Consider the following 23,563-nt stretch of genomic DNA (forward strand, 5'->3'; position numbering starts at 1 on the left):
TCAATGTCAGCTTCACTGAAATTTACAATTAATGCCACCAAAGGGTTTTATTTTATTTTAAATTGCTCTTAAAATTTATTTTGTTTTATAATGCTTTATTAAATCTATTATATTTACAAAAGCATTGTTAATGTTGGAGAATTATAGTTATGCTTCAAGTAACTTCCCATAATAAGCTTGAATTACAAATAAAATACTTATGCAATTTTATATCCTTGAAAATTACACAAACTTGACCTAGAAAAAAAACAACCCATATAGACTGCAAAGAGTAAGGTTAAGTTTAAGAAAATAAAAATGCAAATACACATTTTACCACTCTCTTGAATTTATTAACCTAAAAGGTTTAATTTCCATTTTCCTGCATCAGCTTTATTTATAAAATGTCGTGCCCTATAAATATGCTGTTATTTTCTATAGTCAAGCACCCTCTTAACAAATCTTCTCATTAATATGTAAATTTAAAGTCAATCGGTCTTCTCCCTGACAGCCCCATGAATTCCTAGTGCACTGGATAATCGGCTTTGACTTGGCATCCACTATTTATCATCAAAGATGTCAGTTAGAAAAATTATGGAAAATGCAGTGCAATTGATATGACTGCAATCTACTTTGTCAACACTTAATTGTTCCTCAAATCATACATTTACATATAAACAGCCTAAATACTGATCTATAATGATGCAAATAAACTAAATTAAAATCTCTTCTAACCTGAAGTTTGTTTGTATATGTGTTCATTTGAGTACTTAGAAGGTATGTTCAATAGCTCATCTCAAAAAGTATTTCTACTATTTCCAGTTCCTCAAAAGCAATTGTTTTGCTATCCTTCAAGTATACTGTCACAAATAAATGTTTTTCAAAATTCAGAGAGAAAGATGATTCTTCTCCTTGAAAAGCAAATTGAATTACAGTTGTTAGCCCACTGCAATGCCTGAGCACTGAGGACTGGGCCTCAAGGTAGTTTGAATAAAGGCATACTTAGCAAACAAAAAATTATGGAAAACAGAAAATGTTTTAATCTAAGTATCACAATAAAATATAAAATAAAAAAAAAATGATGGCCTGGTCATCAGGTAACTATTTTTAGTTCCATCTTTTATAGGCACCACCTTTTATCTTAGGTTGACTTAAAATCTGTCTGTTTCTTCATCTGCAAAATAGACCTAATAATTATGGCTGCTCTATAAAAATACATTACATAAATAAAATAAAATATGTAAGAAAGTACAAAAAGGTGATATATACTGAAAGTATCATAGTACCATTTTCACATTTTCTTTTACTGGAGACATTGTTTGACATCAATGAATTTGTTATGACAACCATATTATTTTAAATAAGTTTTAAGTCAATGTATTATTTTATTAATGTGATTTTCTCAAATGGCCCCTAACATTTATGTGAGTGACTTTTTATTTGGTGAGTGATCCAAGAGAGAATGCTAGATAATGAAAGTGTTGGTGGCAAAAGGATAAAAAGAGGATGACAGCCACTCAGCACTTACTCTCTGGAGTGCTATTCCAACTCATCCTTCCATTCTGTAGTAATCTTAGCCATTCTTTACATGGTACACTTTTTATAATGTGAGCTGTAAACTGCAAAGGAGAAATGCCAAAATGACTTTGTGATTCAACCTGCCAGTTTCTAATGCTACAACTACCATGTGAAGTCCTGAAGAGCTGGAATCAACAGGAGATCTAGGCCAGAAAGCCTTAAGGAGTAAAAATGGCTAGACTGTTCACTCCAAAGTTTTGCAGTAAAACAAACATAACATCAGAGAAAGGCCGACAGGGTTGGGGAAAGGGCTGAAGCACAGGGATGACCCACATAGTGATCATCTATTTGATCCTTAGTTTTATAAGATGTACTTAAACAAAGAGCCTAGCATTGATCATACCGTTTCATTTTCATCTACAGTAAGGACTCAGTCTGCTTCTGAACAGAATATATAATTAAACATAATGCCATGGTATTACTTTGATTGTTTGGGGCTCAATAAGACTCTTACTAACTTAAATAATCAAGGAAGAATTCTTCCATGGATTGAGGTCATCTGATACCACCTTAAATTAGTAAATAAAGTAAAATGTTTTCTCTAAAAATCAAACTAACAGAATAACTGAAATTAAATGATTGCCAATAATTGCCTTGTTAAATGTCAACCAAGAGGTTATGGGAAGGAAACTATTTTACCACATAGTTCTTTAACTAAAAAAAAAAAAATTATGATCACAGTTTACTAGAGTTTTATTTCTTCCCTTCTTTTTTCTTTAAGTCAAGGAATCTTTCTCAAAGGAAATCATATGCAACAGCATAAGAAGGCTAGCCACACAAGCACAGCTCAGCAGCACTGCCCCCACCCACACAGTGGCATCTCGTGATGCTAAAAATAGCATCTGGAAGGCAGAGGGGCCCATGTGAAAACACTAACTTAGTCTAATAACCACAGGCTTTGGAACAGTACCAAGATCAGATGGCAAAGAGAAGAAATGACTTTGCCCGATTCCAGTATGCTAGGAGTAATGACTAGATTTTTCCTATATAATAATTAATATTCATGAAGTCAATATGTGAAAACACAAAGAATATTCACAGCCCCAATTTTTCTATCTCTCAAAAAAAAGTACTGTAGAGTAGATTTAAGCTTTTCTTTTGGATACAGCTTTGTCTAAAATAAGATGAAATAAAATTCAAGGAACAGAAAAGCAAATTATAAAAGCACATTCTAATATCCATTACCTTGTTTTAGATATGATAAAGCATATACCTAAGGTTCAATGTCTATATATTAACAAATGAAAAGTAACTTATTTGTCTAAGTGTCAAATGAAAATCATTTGACAGTGATAGCACAGTGAAAAAAAATTTTTGAAGGGTAACCATCATTACATATTCCAAAGTAACCCATAAAATTAAGAGAACAAAAGAAAAGAAAAATCTGAGCAGCACTTTTCAAAGAAACTGGCTGAAATCAAACTAATAATAAGTTACAATCACCAGAAATCTCTTGTCAAACATACCATCAAAGCAATGAGATATTTTCATCAGAGATTGTAATTTAATTGGAAAAAGTACCTTCAAAAGTTTGGTCAATTATAAATAAAATTAACTTTGTAAAATAAAAGTACCCAAATACATGAATTTTCATCAATTTAAGAGCCCTAGATGGGAAAGGATTTTGTATATTAATAATTCAAACTACATGTCAATCTTTAAGACTATAACCATTTTATGCAAATTAAAGTTGAGGGGGCAAGCCAGGCATAGTGGTTGCAAGACTGCAATCTCAGCAATTGGGAGGCTGAGGCAAGAGGACGGCCAGGAGCTTGAGACCAGCCTGGGCTACATAATGAGTTCAAGGCTAACCTGAACTGCATATTGAGACCCTGTCTCAAAAATAAATAAAAATATAACAAAATTAAGGGACCTAATGTTGCAGCTCAGGGGCAGAGCATGTGTTAAGTGTGTGTGCTTAAATATCCAACACTAAATAAATAATGGATATTAAATCAATATTTCAATATTTTATTTTTTTTATTTATTTATTTTTTTTTGGTGGAACCAGGGATTGAACTCAGGCCCTTGAGCTTGCCTGGGAAGCACTTATTCCACTGAGCCATCTCCCCGGCCCTAATATTTCAGTATTTTAGATAAAGATTTTAAATAGTTTTTAATGTCAACAAATACTAAATGTAGAAAAACTGATAAACATTTTACAATTATTTATAAGTTTGGTATCATCTACAGCATATATTATAAACACTTTTCAATTTTATTTACTTTTTCTCTCATTTTAATATTATTTCTAATTAACAAAAACAAGATATACTAAGCACTCAAGACCTATCTGTCAATTTGTGTGTAAACCCCTTTAACAAAATAGGATTTTTTCCTAATCTTAGATGTCTTAACTGATTCTTACACAGGAAAGACATGCAAGGATAAGGTTAACATGCCACTTCATAATATTTAAAATTTTAACTAAGTTTTAAACTTTACATTCTTAAATATACATACTGATTGAGTTCTATTATAAACTACGATAAAATTAACTGTTTCTAAATTCTTATATAACTAAAACAGTAAGGCATACCTCTAATGCTAATCTGCAGAAGAAAATAAACCTCACTTTGAGATATATTTATTACTTTTATTAAAATGTTACTAGTTCAAGTGGAAAAATGTAACATTTTAGAAACATAATTAGGAAACATTAGGAAGTTCAACAGTATTCATGTAGGCAAAAAATAAATTATCTAAGGTAAAATTTCACATTATTGACTCATAATACCTACTTTCCAAATGTGGAAAGGCTAGGACTCAGAGATGTGAAAGTAGTACCTCAGAAAGAGAGAGAGAGAGAGAGAGAGAGAGAGAGAGAGAGAGAGAGAGAGACAGAGACAGACAGACAGAGACAGACAGACAGATAGAGAGAGGCAGAGAGAGTGAGCAAGAGAGCGAAGGAGTGAACGGTCTGGTATTATAAACATGGGTTTGTCATTGCAAACACTGTATCTGTGATTGTTCCTAACCAGAGTGTCTTGCCAGGTGTCATTCTCAAAGTTTACATACCATGCCGTTAAATGTATCAGTCAATACCAATATAAAGGACAGTTACTGGTTTGTTTGGTTTTTTTTTTTGTACTGGTTTCTTGCTTTTGGAAGACAGTGCTTGATAAATAGGCAGATTTGTACATTTTTATTACTTTACAATTTTTGTACATGCTTTTAAAAGTTCACCTATTCTACCAGCATGCCCTTATGAGTAAAAGACTGGCACTTACCTCTTCCCAAGGGCTGACAAACTGCATACGAGCATATCGCGTCAGCATGTGAATTATGACCACCTGCCCCCACTCTTCCACATCAACTAGTAAATTACATAGCTTGCGGTAATTCTTGTGAATCAAATCAATTCTATCAGGGCACACTTCTTCAAAAGCCATCACAACACTGCCAGCTACCAGCTATAAAGAAAGAAATAGTAACTCATTAAAAAAGTTTTCCACCCATGGTACAGCAATGTAACCAGTGTTATGACAACAAAGTATTATGTCTTTCAATTAAAGTGAACATTCACATTCTAATAACAAATTTTAAAACAGGTTCTACTCTCTCAAAAAATAATTTTAATACTTATAATTATTACAGGTATTAAAATACCTATAGTTATTCCACCTAGAAAATTAATGTTTTTGATATAGTATGTTCTGATTTTTATTTCATTAAGTTAAATTCCAATAAATGGCTTATATATAAATTATTAATCATTCACATTTTCAATGATCAATTCTTAGCTAACCTAATTTCAATCTAAAGATTCATTTCTTAGTTGCTAACAATGTAATTAAGTAACAAAGATCATATTTGTGTCAGTTCAAAGTGAAAAAGACAATACTTTCACAGTGAACTTCAAAAAAGACAGAAACTCATGTTTTTAGAACAAAAATACTTCCAAATCTTATATATTATAATCCAATTTTACCAACATAATTTATTTACAAAGAAAACACACTGGCTAAAATTTTAATAAATCTATTTTATGATAATATGTATAAGCTGGAATAATATATTATTTAAAAAGGCAGCTTCCCCCAAGATCAATTAATGAATCATACATGCTGATTTTTGAATGGTCATTCTTTTACAAGTCTTAGAGGAAACCAAAACTCCTTTCCTATGAAGATAAAGGTAAGAAGAGTATATAATACACAAACGCTTCTATATATGTACTACTGATGTACATGCAGATAGCCAACAAAATACGGTTCTGAAAAACAAATTAATAACATTTTCTTTCTGAACACTAGGGAATCTTCATTTTAGTGTCTAAAATTTCCCCAATGATTTAAAATAAGCAATTAAATAGCAATATAACTTACTGAAATGGTACTTTTTGAAAAATATTAGATACAATGATATTCATATTTTGAGTGTTTTCCCCCTACTTGGCTGACATTTAGTTTATTAATATGCAACCAACAATACAATTGAAAGAAAACAGCTCAGAATATAGACTTGCTATTATGCTAAACAAGTTTCAAATCCTGTGGGGATTTTATGAATTACCAATCAGTATAAACGTGAAGCCGCATTTATTGACTCCAGCCCTGCCCATGTACTGGTGCCTGCTGGTCCCAGCATGTATGCAACTCAATCGAAAAAGCAAAGAATTGATTATTTGTGTGAACTAAATAAAAATGTATTATATGTATAATTTTCTATTTGCTATTGATATGGAAAGGAGGTTAAATGTATGTTTTCAACTTCACATTTTTATGTCTTCTTACTTTTCAGAAATTTAGTGATAATCACATTCCTGTAAGATTAGAATTAGTAAAATTAAAAATTTCTTAAAACACAGAGTTTACAATATTAAGCTACAGAATAATTCATAATTTGTGAGATGTAAACATTTCTATATGCTTTATACATACACCAATATTACAATAATATTTACATCAATCGGTAAAAGATGCTAATGAATAAAAATAAAATACGCTTTACAATACTCCATGAAATTTAACTCAATATTCAATTTTTAAATGCTATATATCATCAAATTATCATGTACAAACCTATAAATTCTTCTTTTCCAAATGTGTTTAGACACAAAACAGTTGAATGGAAACTATTACATAACATTAAACTTATTAAACCAAAACCTATATGTATAGAACAATCGCACAACACTAACACATTCTCAGGTACTAACCAATATCATTAAAAGAAAAAAATGTAAATACAAATAAGGCTTAAAGAAACATTGGAAAGAATGTAAAGACAGCACATCTACAAAATAAAACTGACCATTTTGGATACTTACTTGATTATACAGTTTTAATAATCTGACCCTAGGCTAAATATTAGCAGAAAAATTGATAATTTTGGTCTATTAAATGTTCAATATTCTATAAAACATTCAGAATTAAAATGAAAATGATCTACTCAGATTTTAAAACCAAAAATATTGGTTTCCAAAAAACAGACAGTTAATTTCTATTTCACTGTGTCAATAGTAGCTTTTCCTATAAGAGGAAAAATAAATCACTCCAACAAAACTAGCAATGAGCTCATCAAATTCAAATGCAGTTTTCCATTTATGTATTTTTTATATTAAAGCAATAAACATGGTTCATTTATCTCCCCTTGGTTGCCACGTTTTTCTGTGCTGTTGCTATGAACTTCAGCCATTAGCTGTGCTCCAAGGTAAACTACATGAACCATCAACAAGAGTGACACCCCATCTATGGGGTTCATATTTTCTCCAGATTATCTATGCTAGTTGACAAGCTGGTAATGAAAAAAATCACACTAAGCAAATGGTTCCTCTAATAACAATAAATTTTCTATAAAATTATGAAGGGTACAAAACGTTTCCTTGCATCTATTTTGTCATGAATTCTAATTAACGGTGCAAAAACCTGAGAGTGCTGGGTCATCACAAGAAGTGCATCAAGGTTTGATTGATAACATGGTGCAAGTTGGCCAATGCTGCCAAGATTTTCCTTCCTTAAATTAATGGCCATCCAACCTGCCCTAATCATACAGCCCAAATGATAGTCCCTTCTTATTTCAATTTTCTTGAGACATGGAAAATAGGAAAGATCAGTCATTTATCTTCTAATAGCTGGATAATAGATCTATCACAATAAAACATCTGCACAAACTCGGGGGTGTGTTTCTTTGCCCAAAACAGTGAAGCTTTTACCAACATTTAATCAATAACTTATAAAATGGTGTTTTACCCCTACAGTTTATCTATGAACTACCAATCTATTCATTAAACATAATTTTCTAGCTAAAATTAGGAGAGGAAACTTTATTTCATCAAAATATATAACTCAGTTTTTCAGTAGGCACTACCCAATTTATCTTCCTAAGAAATTCTGTTCTCTGGATGAAATTTAAATTCTATTAAAAAGATTTATTTGAAATTAATATAAAAAGACAAGGAAATAAACACTACTGCTTTTGAGGCATTGTAAGTAAGAAATATATACTTCGATCTTTAATTGCCCAGCAAATACAGATTTATTTTAAAGGAAAATACAGTGTTATACACTTAAAACACTAATTCCTAAGTAAATAATAGGAAAAGTCTACAGAAAAATAGAAAAGTATTTAGAATGTCACACTGAGAATGCAGATGAAAATAGTGTAATCTAGTAATAAACACTAAAAATTATAAGCAAAAATGTAAGAATTATATAAACAAAATTTGTAACAGTTAATTGGAATAAAATATAAGTCAAATGTTTCCTTTCAATTTCATTGACTAAAATTGTAAGGTTTTGTAAATACCATAATATGGATATGGAGGGTGGGACTACAGGTGCCCAACAAGCAATTTAAAGAGATTGGGAAAGAGCTGGCATCTCCACTTTCATTGTATATCTCCTTTATTACCTTAAAACTTTGGGTCAGATTTCTGCTAAGCTCTGCAAACAGGCATGATAGTCACTTAAGGAGTATATGACTAAAAACTGGACATAGGTTTATTAGCCTTAAATTTATATAACTTAACTCATCCCCCTTTAAAACTAAGATTTACAAGCACATCCAACTGCCAAGTTTTACAAACATCGTTTTCCAGACATATGGCCATCTGGCCTGGCACCTAGGAGTCTCTTGAGGCTGACCTAAAGCAGGAGTTATCTCCTACTTAGATGCAGAGCCTCAAGTCCTCACCACAAGGATTCCTCTGGAGAAGCCTTGTAGACCCAGGCCTGTGCTGACATCGGTCACATCCCAACCTGAGCAGGGGTGGCCTCTCCTGCCAGCTATCAAACTACCCTGTCACCCCAAGGTCAAACTTTGGACTTTGTTTCTCCTGCTGTGAAAGTCTAAAGCCTCTATGGCCCCAGGAAACAGATCCTGCTATTCTGCCATTCCCATGACTCATCTCCCCATCTGGCATTTGGGCTCAGGTGCCTGAGCCTGTCAATTGGGACCCTCACAGCTGAGGTACTTCTCCCTAAAAACTCCAGGATAACACTGAACAAGATTAGTGGTAGATCAGAGACGACTGCAGAAAAGAGACATATAGGAAGGAAAAGACTAATGACATCTTAGAAAAGGAGTTTTGAAGGAAGAAGGGGTTTAAAAGTGGAGGAAGAGATGCCCCTTTAAAAAGTGTGAGGTAATGAACTGCATTTGCTAGTTTTTGGGGCCCTCAGGTCTGGCCGCAGTGCTGCCAGGCAGGAGCAATGCTCAAGGGCTGGGCCAGCATCCTATGAGCCCAGGCCCACTTGCTGGCTGTCCCCTGTGGTAGTAACTCCCGGCTACTGGCTGCCCGCTGCTGGGCAGAACCCACGCTCTGCAGCTCGCCCAGTGGGGAGGCTCTCACTCCCTGATCTCTTCATGTAAGAAGGTTTCGGAGGCTCCCAGAACTGGTACAGCCCCATAGGAACTAATTCCAAGGGTCCCTGAAGAATCAATCAGCTTTCACCAGGATTATTGTTTTTGTTTTTGTTTTGGTTTGGTTTTTTGTGGTGGTACCAGGGATTGAGCTCAGGACCCTGCTATCTCCCCAGTCCCTCACCAGGACTATTTTCACACCTTCACTGAGCTTTCACCCTAGTCTTTACTTTGGGTCCTGATTCCCACCAATGGGGTTTTCTTTAGTCATGTGACACCACCTCCTGCCCACTGTTCTCCTTTCCTGTAACCAACTCCATTAGGTGTAAGTTTGTGTTGCCCTCAAGTATAGAGTTCTGTCCACTTCCACCTCCTTTGCTCCTCTCCCTTTTCTGCAGCTCAACTTAACTTGCTAATTATGATTTTCCTAGGCACTTTCCTGTGCAACCTATACTAGTTCTTTGTCTAAAAGACAAAGTATTCATCACAGTCTCTCTATTCAAATCTTAAGTTGTTAATTATCTTGTTCTAGTAATCACCTGAAATATTAAGACACTTAAAATGCTGGGGAAACATAAGCATGCGGCACTGACAATTAAAGACAAACTTGAGATTATTAAGAAAATTGAGGACGGTATCTCTTTCAAAAAAACTTTCTGTGGTATATGGAATTGTTGAGTCCACAATTCGTAATATTAAAAAGAATAAAGATTATAAACTATGCAAACAGCTCAGGAGAGTCCCTGGAGGATACAATGTATCCAAATGCAAATCTATGAAGTCTTATGAGGAACTTGATAGAGTGGTTCAACTAACAGAACACAGATGGCATTCCAGTGTCTGTAATTCTGTACCAAAAAAAGTCCTTTTTTGATATTTTGGAGATAAAAGATGATTTTTTAAAAAAATGTATTTAGTACAGAGTCTACAGGGTTTCACTACACAGACCGGACTTACAGTGATCCTCCTGTTTTCAGCCTCCCAAGCACAGGATTACAGGTGCATGCCATTGTGCCCAGTCTCAATCACCGTCTCAGCGCACCCCGGAGGTGTGGCCAGAACAATCTGTGGCACCAGGATGGAATTCCAGTCCCTACGCTCTGCTTAAGCAAGCATATTAGCCTGCGGAGATATCTGACCAGCCTGGAAGGTGATTTTAATATATTATCTAACTGGCTAACTCAGTTCAAACTGTGTCATGGCATCCCAAAGGCTGCTGGTAAAGAAACAAATTTAAAAGGAAATAAAACTGCCGCCAGTGAATTCTGTAGTAACTTTCAGAAATTTGTAGAATCTATAACCAGATCAAATTTATAGTGCTGACCAAACTGGGTTGTTCTGGAAATGCCTACCATTAAGAACATTAGATCTTGACATGAGCAAAATACTGAGTATAAATCAAGCAGAGGGAGAATCATTATAATGTGTTTTGCAAAAATGTCACAGGTTTACACAAACTTAATCTTTGTGTTGTGGAAAAAGCAAAATGAAAATCCTGTGTATTCAAAGGAACTGACCTTTCAAACGTTCCTATCACTTGTTCCAGTCAAAAAGGTATGTGGAGAGAGCAATCTGTTTTCAGACAGTAGCTTGATAACTATTTTGTGGCACAGGTACAGAAGCATTTGAGATTCAAAGGTCTTCTAGAAAAAGCAGTGCTTCTTTTAGATTCCCCCACCCCCCAGCACATCCAAATGAGAACTGCTGAGTTCCTAAGATGGCAGAGTAATTGTTATGGTTTGTATCTAGTAGTCCCCCTCAAAGCCTCATGCAATCCTTGGGCAGCTATTGGAGTTGCGATTGAGTCTTGATCCAATGCTGGGATTAGGGGTGTGAGTGCCCTGGGGCAGAGAGTCTACATTACAATGTAAGGAGGAAAGAGGCTAGCTAGCTGCCTGAGCTGATGCCACTGCGTTTGATCTGTTCTTTGCCACTGCCTTGAACGGTTGCTCTCTACCATGTGCCACTCTACCTTGGTGCCAGCTTAGTATGGACTGAAACCTTCCCTGACTGAGCTAAATGAATCTTTCCTTCCTTCATTTTAGGTGTTGGGTATTTGTCCCAGAAATGAGAGGAAAGAAGAGTAACTGAGACAGTTGTGAAATATTTGCCAGTAAATGTCACAAGTCTGATTCAACCAATGCACCAGGGATTTTTTGCTGCAGTAAAAAGATACTACCAAGGAAGACTTCTCCATAAATATATGAAGGAATTGACCCAAAAATGTTTTGGAAGAACCTGAAAGCATTGGATGCAATTTATGAAGTATCTATTGTACCCTGTCAAAATTGGCTCCATTTTGTTGCCCTTCTAACCTTGCCGAGTTCCTGTTCTATATGTGTTGACCCCTCCCAATTCCTCACCCCTTGACTGCCAACTCAAATTCCTCCCAATTCCTTCCAATTCCTCACCCCTATGACTCAAGTCTTATGATATCTGTTCCCCAAACCTTACCTCAATGAACTCTGTATGACTGCCAACTCAGCACCTTCACCCAACAGGACCACGCCATGAACTAATGACCCTGCCACTTCTTCCTCTCCACCCCTCCCCTGTTTTTGCAGTTTTCAAGCTTAAATACTGATCCTTGTCAATGCTCGGCGCGCCTCTTTGCACCTTGCATAGAGACCACCGCTGGGTACCAGCTAAAATAAAGCGCTTCTTTTAACTTTTGGACTTGCCTCGTTGTCATCTGATTTTTGAGCTACAACATCTAGGACTTGGAACATGATAAAAGCAGGCATCATAACCACATCATAACTTTGCTCTGGCAATGAAGAAAGTTCATTCATGAACACTGATGTGGGAGCCATTTTAGCAGCTAACTTAGCAACAGTTTTACAGAATACAGAAGACTATGAATACGTTGACCCTGAGAATATTGATCAGTGGTTTGCCTCTCTGATCAACAACTCAAGTTGTCAGTTGCTGACAGTGAAGGTGCTGAGGATCATCCTAAGACTGCTGAGCAAAAGCCTTCCAGTTAAAACTAGAAAAGCAGAACTGAATCCTGAGAAACACATTAGCCATTAAGCTGTACTTGAATGGACTAAAAATTTACTGAGTTATCTAGAATAACAAGACGACATATTTCTGTCTGATGATTCAGTATTATGGAGGCTTCAGACTATAATAAAAAATAAAAGATCCAAAATTAAAAAAAAAAAAAATCATTCACATTGCTCTTAAGTGTTTCAGTGTGTTTTCATCAGGTTCATCTACAGTAGAACCTGCCTTGTCTGAAGTGAAGTGGATTAAGGCCCAATACATTTTATAAATGATTTTAGGATTAGATGCCATTTGGATTACCTAAATCACAGCTCTTTAATACTGACTGTGGCAACTGAGAATTAAAATGGAACCTGTCTACTGTCTTTAATCTGTATTATACTAACTAGATTATAAGATAGGTGAGGCCAACGATCTCAGCCTGTTTTGTGCCTAAATGTCAGTGTATTTAATAAAAGTCCATACGCATTAAAAACAAATACAAAAAAAAAACAAAAAAACAAACAAACAAACAAACAAACAAAAAAACTGTGAGGTAACAGAAAGAAAAATTTAGAGGGGTAAATTTAGAACCTTTCAAATACATTTCAGAATAATCTAACATGTGCCCCTTGCTGGGCATACCCTCTGTGCCAAAAGACACCATAAAAAAGAATTCTTTGCTAATATGAAAGGGTGTTCTTATATTCAGAATCTTGCAAGCTACTATGAAACAAAAACTATCAGCCCTACTTATAGAAATGTAAAGAAGAAAGTAATCTAGTACTGAAAACAGAAAATAAAGAAGTAATCCACCTGGTGAAAATTAACCACAAAAAAATCAAGGACAGAGGGTAACTGTAATGCAACACACTTCAGTAAACTAAATAGTCTCAAAGAAGCATTTGAAAATAGATAAGAATGTGCATTAATCTCAATTCAAAAGCAGAACACAAGTTAACAAAAAAATGAAACAGCAGTTGATTGAAATCAACAGAAATTCAAAATAGAAGGGCTGGGAAATGGCTCAGTGGAATAAGCACTTCCCTGGCAAGCTCAAGGGCCTGAGTTCAATCCCCAGTTCTGCCCACAAAAAAAAAAAAACAAAAAAAAAAGTAGCGGGATAATCAGACATAAAGGTAAACTGTGAGATGCCCTGTGACAAAAATCACTGAATGGAAATTTAGTAAGGAGCACTAAGGAAAAGTAGAAAAAGAAGTAAGAGAATGAAAATCAGAAAAAAAATTTTTCTTAAAAAGAAAGAAAATCAAATAAAGACAAAAATATTTATAGAGACAGTAGTTGAGATATAAGGCAGGCAAAAAAAGATCCAACTTGCATAAAATTTCAATCTCCAAAGAAAGTTAACAGTTGAGCATTATTAATATCAAACATTATAATCTTTATTTTGTATTTAGGGCAGGGTGTACAAGGTCTCACTGCGTAGATCGGACTCCTAGTGATCCTCCTGTTTACAGCCTCCCAAGTGCTGGGATTACTGGCACCCATCAACAGGCCTAGTGTCAATCGCCATCTCTGCACACCCCTGGGGTCGGGGCCAGCATGGCAGGCCTGGGGATCTAATTCCTGGCTCCTGTGTCTGCCTAAGCAGGCGCTTTAATCTGCTGAGCTATTTCACCAGCCCTCAAAAATTGTAATCTTAAGAAGTTAGAAACAATACTTGTATAACACTTTGAGACTTTCACTAGTTACCAGAAAAAATTTGACCCACGTCAACTAACGCTGAAGTATTTCACAAAACTAATTTATTTCAAAGACCAAAAAAAGCGTCAGGGCCAACATCTTACTAAATGCAAATACAGCACAAGCTTCCTTTAGACTGAAACATGACAATGATACTCACTGCCCATCATCTCCACTACTATTAAATGCTTTACTGATGGAATTAGCCTATAGAATTAGAGAGAGAGAGAGAGAGAGAGAGAGAGAGAGAGAGAGAGCGAGAGCATGAGCATGAGCAAGTCAGAGTCCTAGGAACTGGGGAAGGAAGGAAAGCTATTTCAATTTTGTAGATTAGAGTCAATTCCAATTCTTAAAAAAACCTAAACAAACAAACAAAAAAACCCACGGAGAATAAGAAAATAAAAGCTACAAATTTACACCAAAACTCATGAACACTTACTACACATAGCTACTTAATGACTAATGGGAGAATCTCAGACAAATTCGATTGTAATTCTTTTTCTTAATGTATTTAGTACAGGGTCTCACTACACAGATCGGACTCATATTGATCCTCCTGTTTTCAGCCTCCCAAGAGCTGGGATTACAGGCATGCATCACCATGCCCAGTCTCAACTGTCATCTCAGCACACCTTGTAGGCAGGCCAGCATGCTAGGGATTGAAGCCTGGTCCCTGCATCTCCCTAAGCAAGAACTTTAATCTGTCGATTATAATTCTCAAGAGTACAGTTTTCACCTGTGATAAAACATATCCTATTGGAAAGACATTCACACATATCACAAAAGTTATACTCTTAGTCTGTCCAACAAATTCCTTGTCTATAGAGCAGAAATGATAGTAAATTACATGAAAATGAAGGATCTATTTCTTGTAGGTCTTACTAGTCTTCACAGTACTTAGCAAATGTTCTGTAAATAAAAAGAAACAGCATTTTTTAAGTCACTATAATCAACTATGTTAGAGTATCAATAATATAGTTTCATATCTAAGTCTTAGGGTTAGCAGGTAGCATGCCTCTGATACAAAAGACAAAAGAATCTAATTGTGTTTTTTCTTTGTTTTCATTTGTTAACTGTATTACTTGCCATGATGGCCCTGCCCCTGGGGCACACTGAGACAGTAACTGAAACTGGGTGTGGTGGTGCAGGCCTGTAATCCCAGCACTTTGGAGGCTGAAAACAGAAGGATCACTACAAGTCTGATCTGTATAGTGAGACCCTGCAGACCCTGTACTAAATACATTAAAAAAAGATTCTAATTGGATTAAGAAAAAAAAAAAGCAATAATTATTTCTGCTATTCTCCAGACTAAAAGAAAGTTGACAGACCTAGCAATGAAACTCCAAGTATAAACTCCCTGAGATGGAAGGAAGGATACAGAGAAGACAGCAAGCCATTATACACAGAATTAAACTGTAAAATGTACATGACCTATGCCCCAGAACAAATGTAACTATTAGGTACTAAAAACAAGTACTAATAAAAACAATAATTAGGGCCAGCCAGACAGCTCAGAGAACTAAAGTGCTTGCTTAAGCAGAGCACAGCAGCCAGGGTTCGATCCCCTGTGTGCTGTGCCGGCCCTAGGCCCAAGGTAAGCTGAGACTGTGATTGAGACTGGGCGTGGTGGCGCGTGCCTGTAATCCCAGTGCTTGGGAGGCTGAAAACAGGAGAATTACTGAGTCTAATATATGTAGTGAGACTCTGTAGACCCTGCAAACCCTGTACCAAATACAAAAATAAATAAATATAAATAAAAACAAAAACAAAAATTAAAAAACAAAAACATATAGTACTATTAAAGTCATATAATTTAAAATTAAAGGACTTTAAATGTTCACTAAAATATTAATTTAATGCCAAAAAGTGTAGTAAAAGAATAAGAAACAAAATACAGAAAAACAAGTAAAATGGCAGCTGAAAATCCAAGTATCTAGTAATGAGAGTGGATGAAACAGACAATCCAGCCAAAAGGTATTCTGTCAGACTATACTAAAAGATAGCCAACAATATGCTACCTGCGTGAGGCATACAACAAATTAGAAATTATGAATAGGTTGAATATATATAATTTAAACAGCAAGCAAGAGAAAGCTAGAATGGTAGTGCTGTCAGACAAAAGAAACTTTAATACAAGTGATACTGGAAATAAAGAATATTTTATAATAAGAAACATTTATAAAAGCCTGGGAGATAGCTCAGTAAAATAAGCGCTTGCCTGGCAACTGAAAGGACCTGAGTTCAATCCCGGTTCCACCAAAAAAGAAAAAAAAGAAGAAAAGAAACATTCATAAATAAATTTATAAATAAACAACAGTGGCGGTCCTAAATAATATGTGAAGCAAGCACTGACAGAACTGAACAGAGACTTTAATATCTCACTTTCAATAATGGATATGATCATTAGTTATAAATAACATCAGCATAGAAATAAATTTGAACAATTCTACAAAACAATTAGACCTGAGACCATCTGTGGAACACTTCATGCAAAAAAAGTAAAAAAAATACATTCTTTCCAGTTGAACACTGAACATTCTCCAGGTCAGACCATATGCTAAACCGTAAAACAAAAGCTCGACAGGACCAGTAATTACTGCATTATTATCTTCCACAGCTGCTGCACACAGGTATCACATACCTACTGGCAACAGCACCCTAACCTGAGCTGGAAGCCTTTTCCTTAGTAGTTTTGAGTCATAAGGTAAACCCAGAAGCCCCATCAGACCCACCAGCGGCTTGTTCACAGACCTTATAGGGTCAGGTTCTTGCTCTCATTCGCTGAATACACACACACACACACACACACACACACACACAAAAAGGGGGGGGTAGAAAAGGAGGAAGAGGAGTTACATTAGCAAAAGATTATTTTTTAATCAGAGATAATTCGGAGTCAATGAAATAAACTTGTACTGATGAAAATGATTTCATAGTTTTCAAAACATTTTTAAAGAATATATCCCTCTAATTTTTCAGTATTTCTTGAGCAATTATTGCTTCCCAGGTGACTCAGCCCTTAAAAAATCTTAACAAATCATTGCTTGAAACATTTTCCTCCTCATCAAAGTCTGATGATGAAATATGTAACAAATAAAATCACAAATGCAATCCCTTCTCATGACATGGAAAGTTTATTCTTTAAGTATTTTTAAAATAGGCATGAGTTAAATTAATATTCACAGCATTTTCAAAACAATGAAAATAACTATATCATCTATAACTAGCAAATGATATGCAAATAAAGTACAATTTTGCTGTACTTTAATGACAAAGATATTACTTACTGTACTTTTATCTTTCAGAAGTTTTTCAATTACTTCAATTAACATTTCCTTCTGTTCTGGATCAAGACTAAAATAAAAATAGGAAAGTACATTAATTGTTTCCCTTTAATAATTCTAGCTTTTAAAAATGTTCATAATGTCACTAATGTTGAAAATTTTTAAAGTGAGGATAAGAAAGAATGATTTCAAAAATTACCCAAATTTGAGTAAAATGGGACTTTTTTCAGAAATATGTCCTAATCTTTCGCTTTAATATTGCACATATGAACTAAACCAAACACCCTTGTCATTAAGAAAGTATTTAAAAAATAAGCTCACTCCTGAAAAATGTTGGAAAAACTCAAGAAAGAAATTGCAAGTAGATAAACCATAAATTTATTTTCCATTTGGGGGGATAAGATAGCTAGTATTGTTGGTGATTAATACATTATTACCAAAAAAAATACAGAAAGAATTTGCAAGTAAGAGTACTTTAATCTAGTTTATTAATGGAGACATACACTATAAAGCCTGCCATCTAAAACCAACAACAACAAAAAAGAGGCAGTAAAGGGTAAAAACAACTGATAATAGGAAAGTAACAGATAGTGCTACAGTGCTAAGAGTGTAAGATCAAGGCAGGGAGGACATAGTGAGGCAGAAAACTAAACTGGAGCCTGACGATAGGCATACTTTAACCTACAGTTAACCTAAGAATATGAGTGTGGACGTTTCACAAACATCATGCAAGCTTAATATTAACCACTGTAATTACCTGAACATCTAACTTTAAAACCTTTTTAGTTCTTTCAAATTACAGCTCAAATTCTCTTTTCAAAGCTAAGCCTTCCCTTTCCATTTTATTTACATCTTTACTTTCTTGTATAATTATATAACATAATCACCCCTGACCTATCAAGACATTATTAATGAGTCTTTGTCAATAGATATATAGCATGTGTAATTTATTCAGTTATAGAATACCTTTAATTATTTGGCATATGGTTGACTTGCTTATTCTGCTTTGTGATGTAATTCGTAAGTATCCCATCCTCTGATTTTACATATCTCATGCACAGTACATACTGAATATTATAGCAAACACACAAATGGTTTCAAAGAAGTGTGTAAAAATAAAAGGTATCAGAAAACAATACTGAGGGCCAGGGAGATGACTCAGTAGAATAACCACTTGTCTGGCAAGCACAAGGGCCTGAGTTCAGTCCCTGGTTCCGTCAAAAAAAAAGTAAAACGGTTCCTTAATATGGTGAAAATTCATCTCTGTCTAGGATAATAGCTTTAGGGGCCGGGGAGATGGCTCAATAGGATAAGCGCTTGCCTGGCAAGCACAATGGCCTGAGTTCAATCCCCAGTTCCGCAAAAAAAAAAAAAAAGAAAAGAATACTGAACTGTTTTGATAATTTTATTTATGCAATGTTTTCCACAGAGATCAAGACATTGTATAGTATCCGTTAAAATGTTATGAAATATAGCATGATACTATATTTAAAAATCAGTGTTTTTAAAAAATTAATAAAATAGCTCTGGAAAATCATCAGACTTCAAAAAAGGAGAAGCAAGAACAAAAGAAAGAAAAAGAAAGGTAAGGGAGCCATCAGGATAATACACTTAAGATTTTACTCTGTTAAACAGAAGACCCAATGCTATTATGGGCTACTGGACTCTTTTAGAATATTTTGCTGAGCTTACACACCTATAATATTCAATAACGGAACTTAGAAAAAATAGGGTATACAGATGAATGTCCATTTTGTATCTGTGTATTCAAAGTGGTTGGGATAGATATATAGTTGCATTCTCTTAATGAACAGAATGATTTTTTCTAATGGTGTTTGTAAGTAGGATCACAAGTCCACATCTTGTACAGCAATTAACCACTAAGAAGAATATATGCAGTGTATTATTTGTTGAAACTGTACTTTTGATTTGATTTGAAACTGTCTCATTGCTATATGTTTATCAATAAAACTTTGAAAAGAAAAAAAATAAAAAATAAAAACAAAAAACAAAAAAAAAATTTTACTCTGTAGTAAAAGGGATAAACCTCAATTTTTTTAAAAGGCCATCATGTGTACATAAGACAGACAAGTGAGAATTCAAATTCCCATTAGAGTTACAGAAATCTGTAAATCATCACAGGTCCTAACAGGCTTACAAATAAAAACATGAGGGGGTCTCTAGAACAAATCATAATAAGTGTTTGTAGGAGAAAAAAGACAGTCACTGAATTTATTCAGCATAAGGGTAGGTTGTCATAAGAACTAATAAAACAGGCCTCACTATGGTCCGTAACATCATGCACAGCATTACAGATCTTCAGCATCATGAACAGCACACCTACCTGTACAGTTTCTGTATAGCATGGGCTGCATTCTTTCTGACATATGGCGATAAGTCAGCAGAAGCTTCCTTAATAGCGAGCATCATGATAGGCACGATTATCGGCACTCTAATACTTGAGAGAACCCTCAAAGCACTTGCACGGATTAATTGGTTTGGGTCCTGAAAACAGTGCAAGAGTATTCATCAAAATTGCAAGTTTACAATGTATCAAAGACATCTATAAGTGTTTATGGGGGGATAAAAAAACAACTGTATAAAAAAGCTTCTTAATTTAAAATGAACAAACATATGGATTAAAAAAAGTAAATGTTTATTTCTTAATGTTTTAAGAAAACTGATGGTCAAAATTCTAATTGATAGTTTATTACTAAATGGGCTAGGTTTTTAGTGTTTCATAATAAAATGCCAAATGTCATAAAAGTTACCTCTAAAATGTTCTATGTCTCCTTGACACTGGTAGTATTAGATTAATAATTTTACTACACATAAGGAAACATAGGAACTGCAACTTATTTGGCAAGGTTCCACTTGGTCGTATAAATTATTTTCTAAGAGTATTGAATAGGCACTATGGGAGGCCTTTTAACTTTCAAGATACTACTGGGCTAGTTAGTGGATTATTGCTCCAGTTCTTTAAATGACACACCTTCGACTGTGCAGAAACTGTGCAGCTATTTGCCTGCTTATTCCATCATTTACCTTCAGGGCTCGCTGAAAAGTGCTTATGGACAAGAGTGCCAAGTCCTGCTGTTCCTCTGCATAGCGGACCAGGTAAACATACACCAACTTCTTGATCTGTTTAAAAGAAAAATTTTTTTTTACTCCTAGCCAGAGTGAAAACAATACTTTCTATACCAAAATCCTTCAATTTTCTTCAAGTAAGTAACTGAACCTGGTCATAGCTTAGATTTACAAATAAAAGTAACATTTTGTGGGATAATGATCAGCAAAAGAAAAAACTTAGGAAGTAAGCATTTTAATAATCCAAACCATCACAACAACATTCTAAGTGTCCCTTCCTCTCAAAAGAAAAACAATTTTTAAATCCCTGAGCAAAATTCTATTTATAGGATTTTAATATATTAGCTGCTTTGCAGAAATATTTCAAAATCAAAAACACAAAAAAAGAAAGAAAAAAGGAGGTCCCATCCAGTCACTGCTGGGGAACCCTGTGTTTTCTCATGTTTCAACAGGTGCTTGACCCCAGGTCTTCTAACGGTAATACAGTTAACACACTACACGGTATCTTCAGCTCAGTTAGAATAACATATGACAATAATATCAATTTAACGTAATAAAATGTTCAAGCCTGGACATGTGTTCTAAAAACAGATTCTAAGGGCCAGCCAAATAGCTTAGCTTGGGCAGATAAAAGCACCTGCAAACAGACTCAGGGGCCAAGGATTCTATCCCCACTCCCGCTGAGAAGACAATTTGAGACTGGGCATGGTGGGGCAAGTCTGTAATCCCAGCTCTTGGAAGACTATAAACAGGTGGATCTGATCTAGTAATGAGTGAGACCCTAAACACCCTGTAGACCCTTCTTAAAATACAAAAAAAAAAAAAAAGAGTCTAAAGGCAATTTAATTACTGTTTTGAAAAAAAAATTATGAAGAGAAGTAAACAAACAAAAATTTGAATTTGAGTTAAACATGTATGAACTGCTTCCCTCTAGTGCTGTTCATAGTGCATATCTACTCAAATATCCTCAGAGACCCCACATCAGCACAGACCATTCCTAAATGCTCATGGAATATTAAAGAACATAAGAAACAAGGGGAAATAGTTGGAATTGGTGTAGAAAATGAAAAAATAATGTCATACTAACAAATCTGTATTGCTTTTTAGAAAAATGTGATGGTCTTCCCCCTAATCCCCGAACCAGGGGTTGAATGCAGGCCCCTGGCAAGCACTTATTCTACTGAGCCATCTCCCCAGCCCCCCCCCTTTTTTTTTAGTGATGGTCTTACTGCTTTTACACCCCAGTTACTCATTTTTCTTTCTCCATGAGTGTTAAACACCCATTTTATATCCCATCCCCCAGTTTCACTCAATGTAACAAAGCAGTTCCTTCACTCTTAAATTCATTCTAATTTCTAATTTTCTCAGTATTGCTTTCACTGTGGCACTTGAAATCACAAATGAGATCAGAGCCAAACAAACTAGTTAAGACCTTGTTCCAGTGGCTAGGGAGATAGCTCAGTGGTCTAAGCACCTGCCTGACAAGCACAAGGACCCAGGTTCAATCCCCAGTACCACTTGCCATGCTGCTGTGCTGGCCACCAAAACCAGGCATGGTGTTTCACAGCTGTAATTCCAGCACTGGGGAGGCTGAGACAGGACGATTACTGCAAGTCTGAGCTGTGTAGCAAGACCCTATACTAAATAAATACATAAATAAAGCATTTTTAAAAAAATTTTTTAAAATTTATTTGTGTGTGTGTGTGTGTGTGTGTGTGTGTGTGTGTGAGGCCAGCTCAGCCCCCAGGGGGCGGAGCTGGCTGGCATGTGGTGCTGGGGGATTGAACCGCGGTCCATGTGCTTTGTTAAGCTTGTTCTAAATAGGTGCTTTAGACCACTGAGTCATCTCACCAGCCCCCCAAAAAATTTTTTTAAAAAGACCTTGTTCCAGATGAGGCACTTCCACTGAAGCAACAGATTCTTGGTTGATTACAACTACCCATCTTTTCTATATGCACATCTTTTCTAAACGCATTCATGGAATCATTTGAGTAACTACCCTTGTGAGTTTTTTTTTTTTTTTTTAATTTCTCCTAAGCAAAAAGCAAAACTGTACCTTTATCTACAAAAATTTTTGCACCTGAAGTTCAACCTTTCAAAGACACTTTATCAAGATAGTTGCAGACTTTATTTTCAACCTATTTTTCCACTATTCATAATTTTGTAAATGGAAGTAAAAACTTACTGAGCATACATACCTTCTGTCTTCAAAATTAACATGCTAAATTTTAAAATTGATAGTAAGCCAATTTAAATTGATACTAAGGTAATCAACTATATTACATGAACATGGTTATAGGTAAACTAATTGAAAAGAGGAATAGGAAGGAGAAGAAAAAGGAGAGAGGGAGGGAAAGGAACAAAGTGAAACAGGGAAGGAATTTCTAATTAGTCTTCAGTGTTGAATAGTTCCATGAAATTGGAAAAGGAAAATCTGAAGTCCTTGACCCAGTCTTAGAGTCTATTTTACAATCTGTCCCAAATTTCTTTTCTACTAAAACAGAAACAAGTCCCAAACGGTAACCTGTACTTTTTTCCTCAAACTCCATTCATGTTATCTTCATAAAGGACCCCTTTCACCATAAACTCCACTTACCAAAACCTTCCATTAAAAAAAATTAATTAAATGCCAATTAATACATGAGTAGTAAAATAAATTTTAAAATATCCATATAACATTATGCAACTACCATAAAGAATACATTAAATCTGTATTTGACACTGAAATTGTCTTCATAAAAAATTTTCAAGTGTAAAAAAGTATAAATTGTATGATCTTATCTGTACTGATAAGAAAAAAAAAGATGGACACATACTAGTATACAATATCCAGTGTAAGATATACTACAAATTATAAGGTATATCATTATTTGTGGCCCACAAATGAAAGAACAATAAAAAACCCTACCAACAGTTGTTAAATCCCAACTGCACAAACTTTCAAATAAAACACAGCTTTCTTAGAGTGGACATAATATAGCAGTAACAGCAAGTACTATTATTACTGTTTTATGGATGAGGAAACAGAAGTGGTTACATAACTTGACCAAAATTGTATCTGTGAAATGAAAGAACCAACATTCAAACCAAGCAGACATAACAGCTGAGACATCTTTGTAGTAAAATGTTAAGAGGGA

The 23,563-nt window shown here is 34.9% G+C and overlaps 1 protein-coding gene across 1 annotated transcript in view; it reads right to left on the reverse strand.

Annotated features, from left to right (window-relative positions):
* Ap3b1 (adaptor related protein complex 3 beta 1 subunit) overlaps positions 1 to 23,563 on the reverse strand; it is a 294,655-nt gene that overhangs the window by 177,929 nt on the left and 93,163 nt on the right. The window contains exons 4-7 of the mRNA XM_004645731.2: positions 20,385 to 20,480; positions 19,684 to 19,844; positions 17,343 to 17,409; positions 4,788 to 4,970 (exon numbers count right to left, since the gene is read on the reverse strand). Coding sequence (XP_004645788.1) covers positions 4,788 to 4,970; positions 17,343 to 17,409; positions 19,684 to 19,844; positions 20,385 to 20,480 — 507 coding nt within the window. The remainder of the gene's footprint in view (positions 1 to 4,787; positions 4,971 to 17,342; positions 17,410 to 19,683; positions 19,845 to 20,384; positions 20,481 to 23,563) is intronic.

Source organism: Octodon degus, unplaced genomic scaffold (genome assembly GCF_000260255.1).
Source record: "Octodon degus isolate 3935 unplaced genomic scaffold, OctDeg1.0 scaffold00238, whole genome shotgun sequence".
In the NCBI taxonomy this organism is placed as follows: Eukaryota; Metazoa; Chordata; class Mammalia; order Rodentia; family Octodontidae; genus Octodon; species Octodon degus.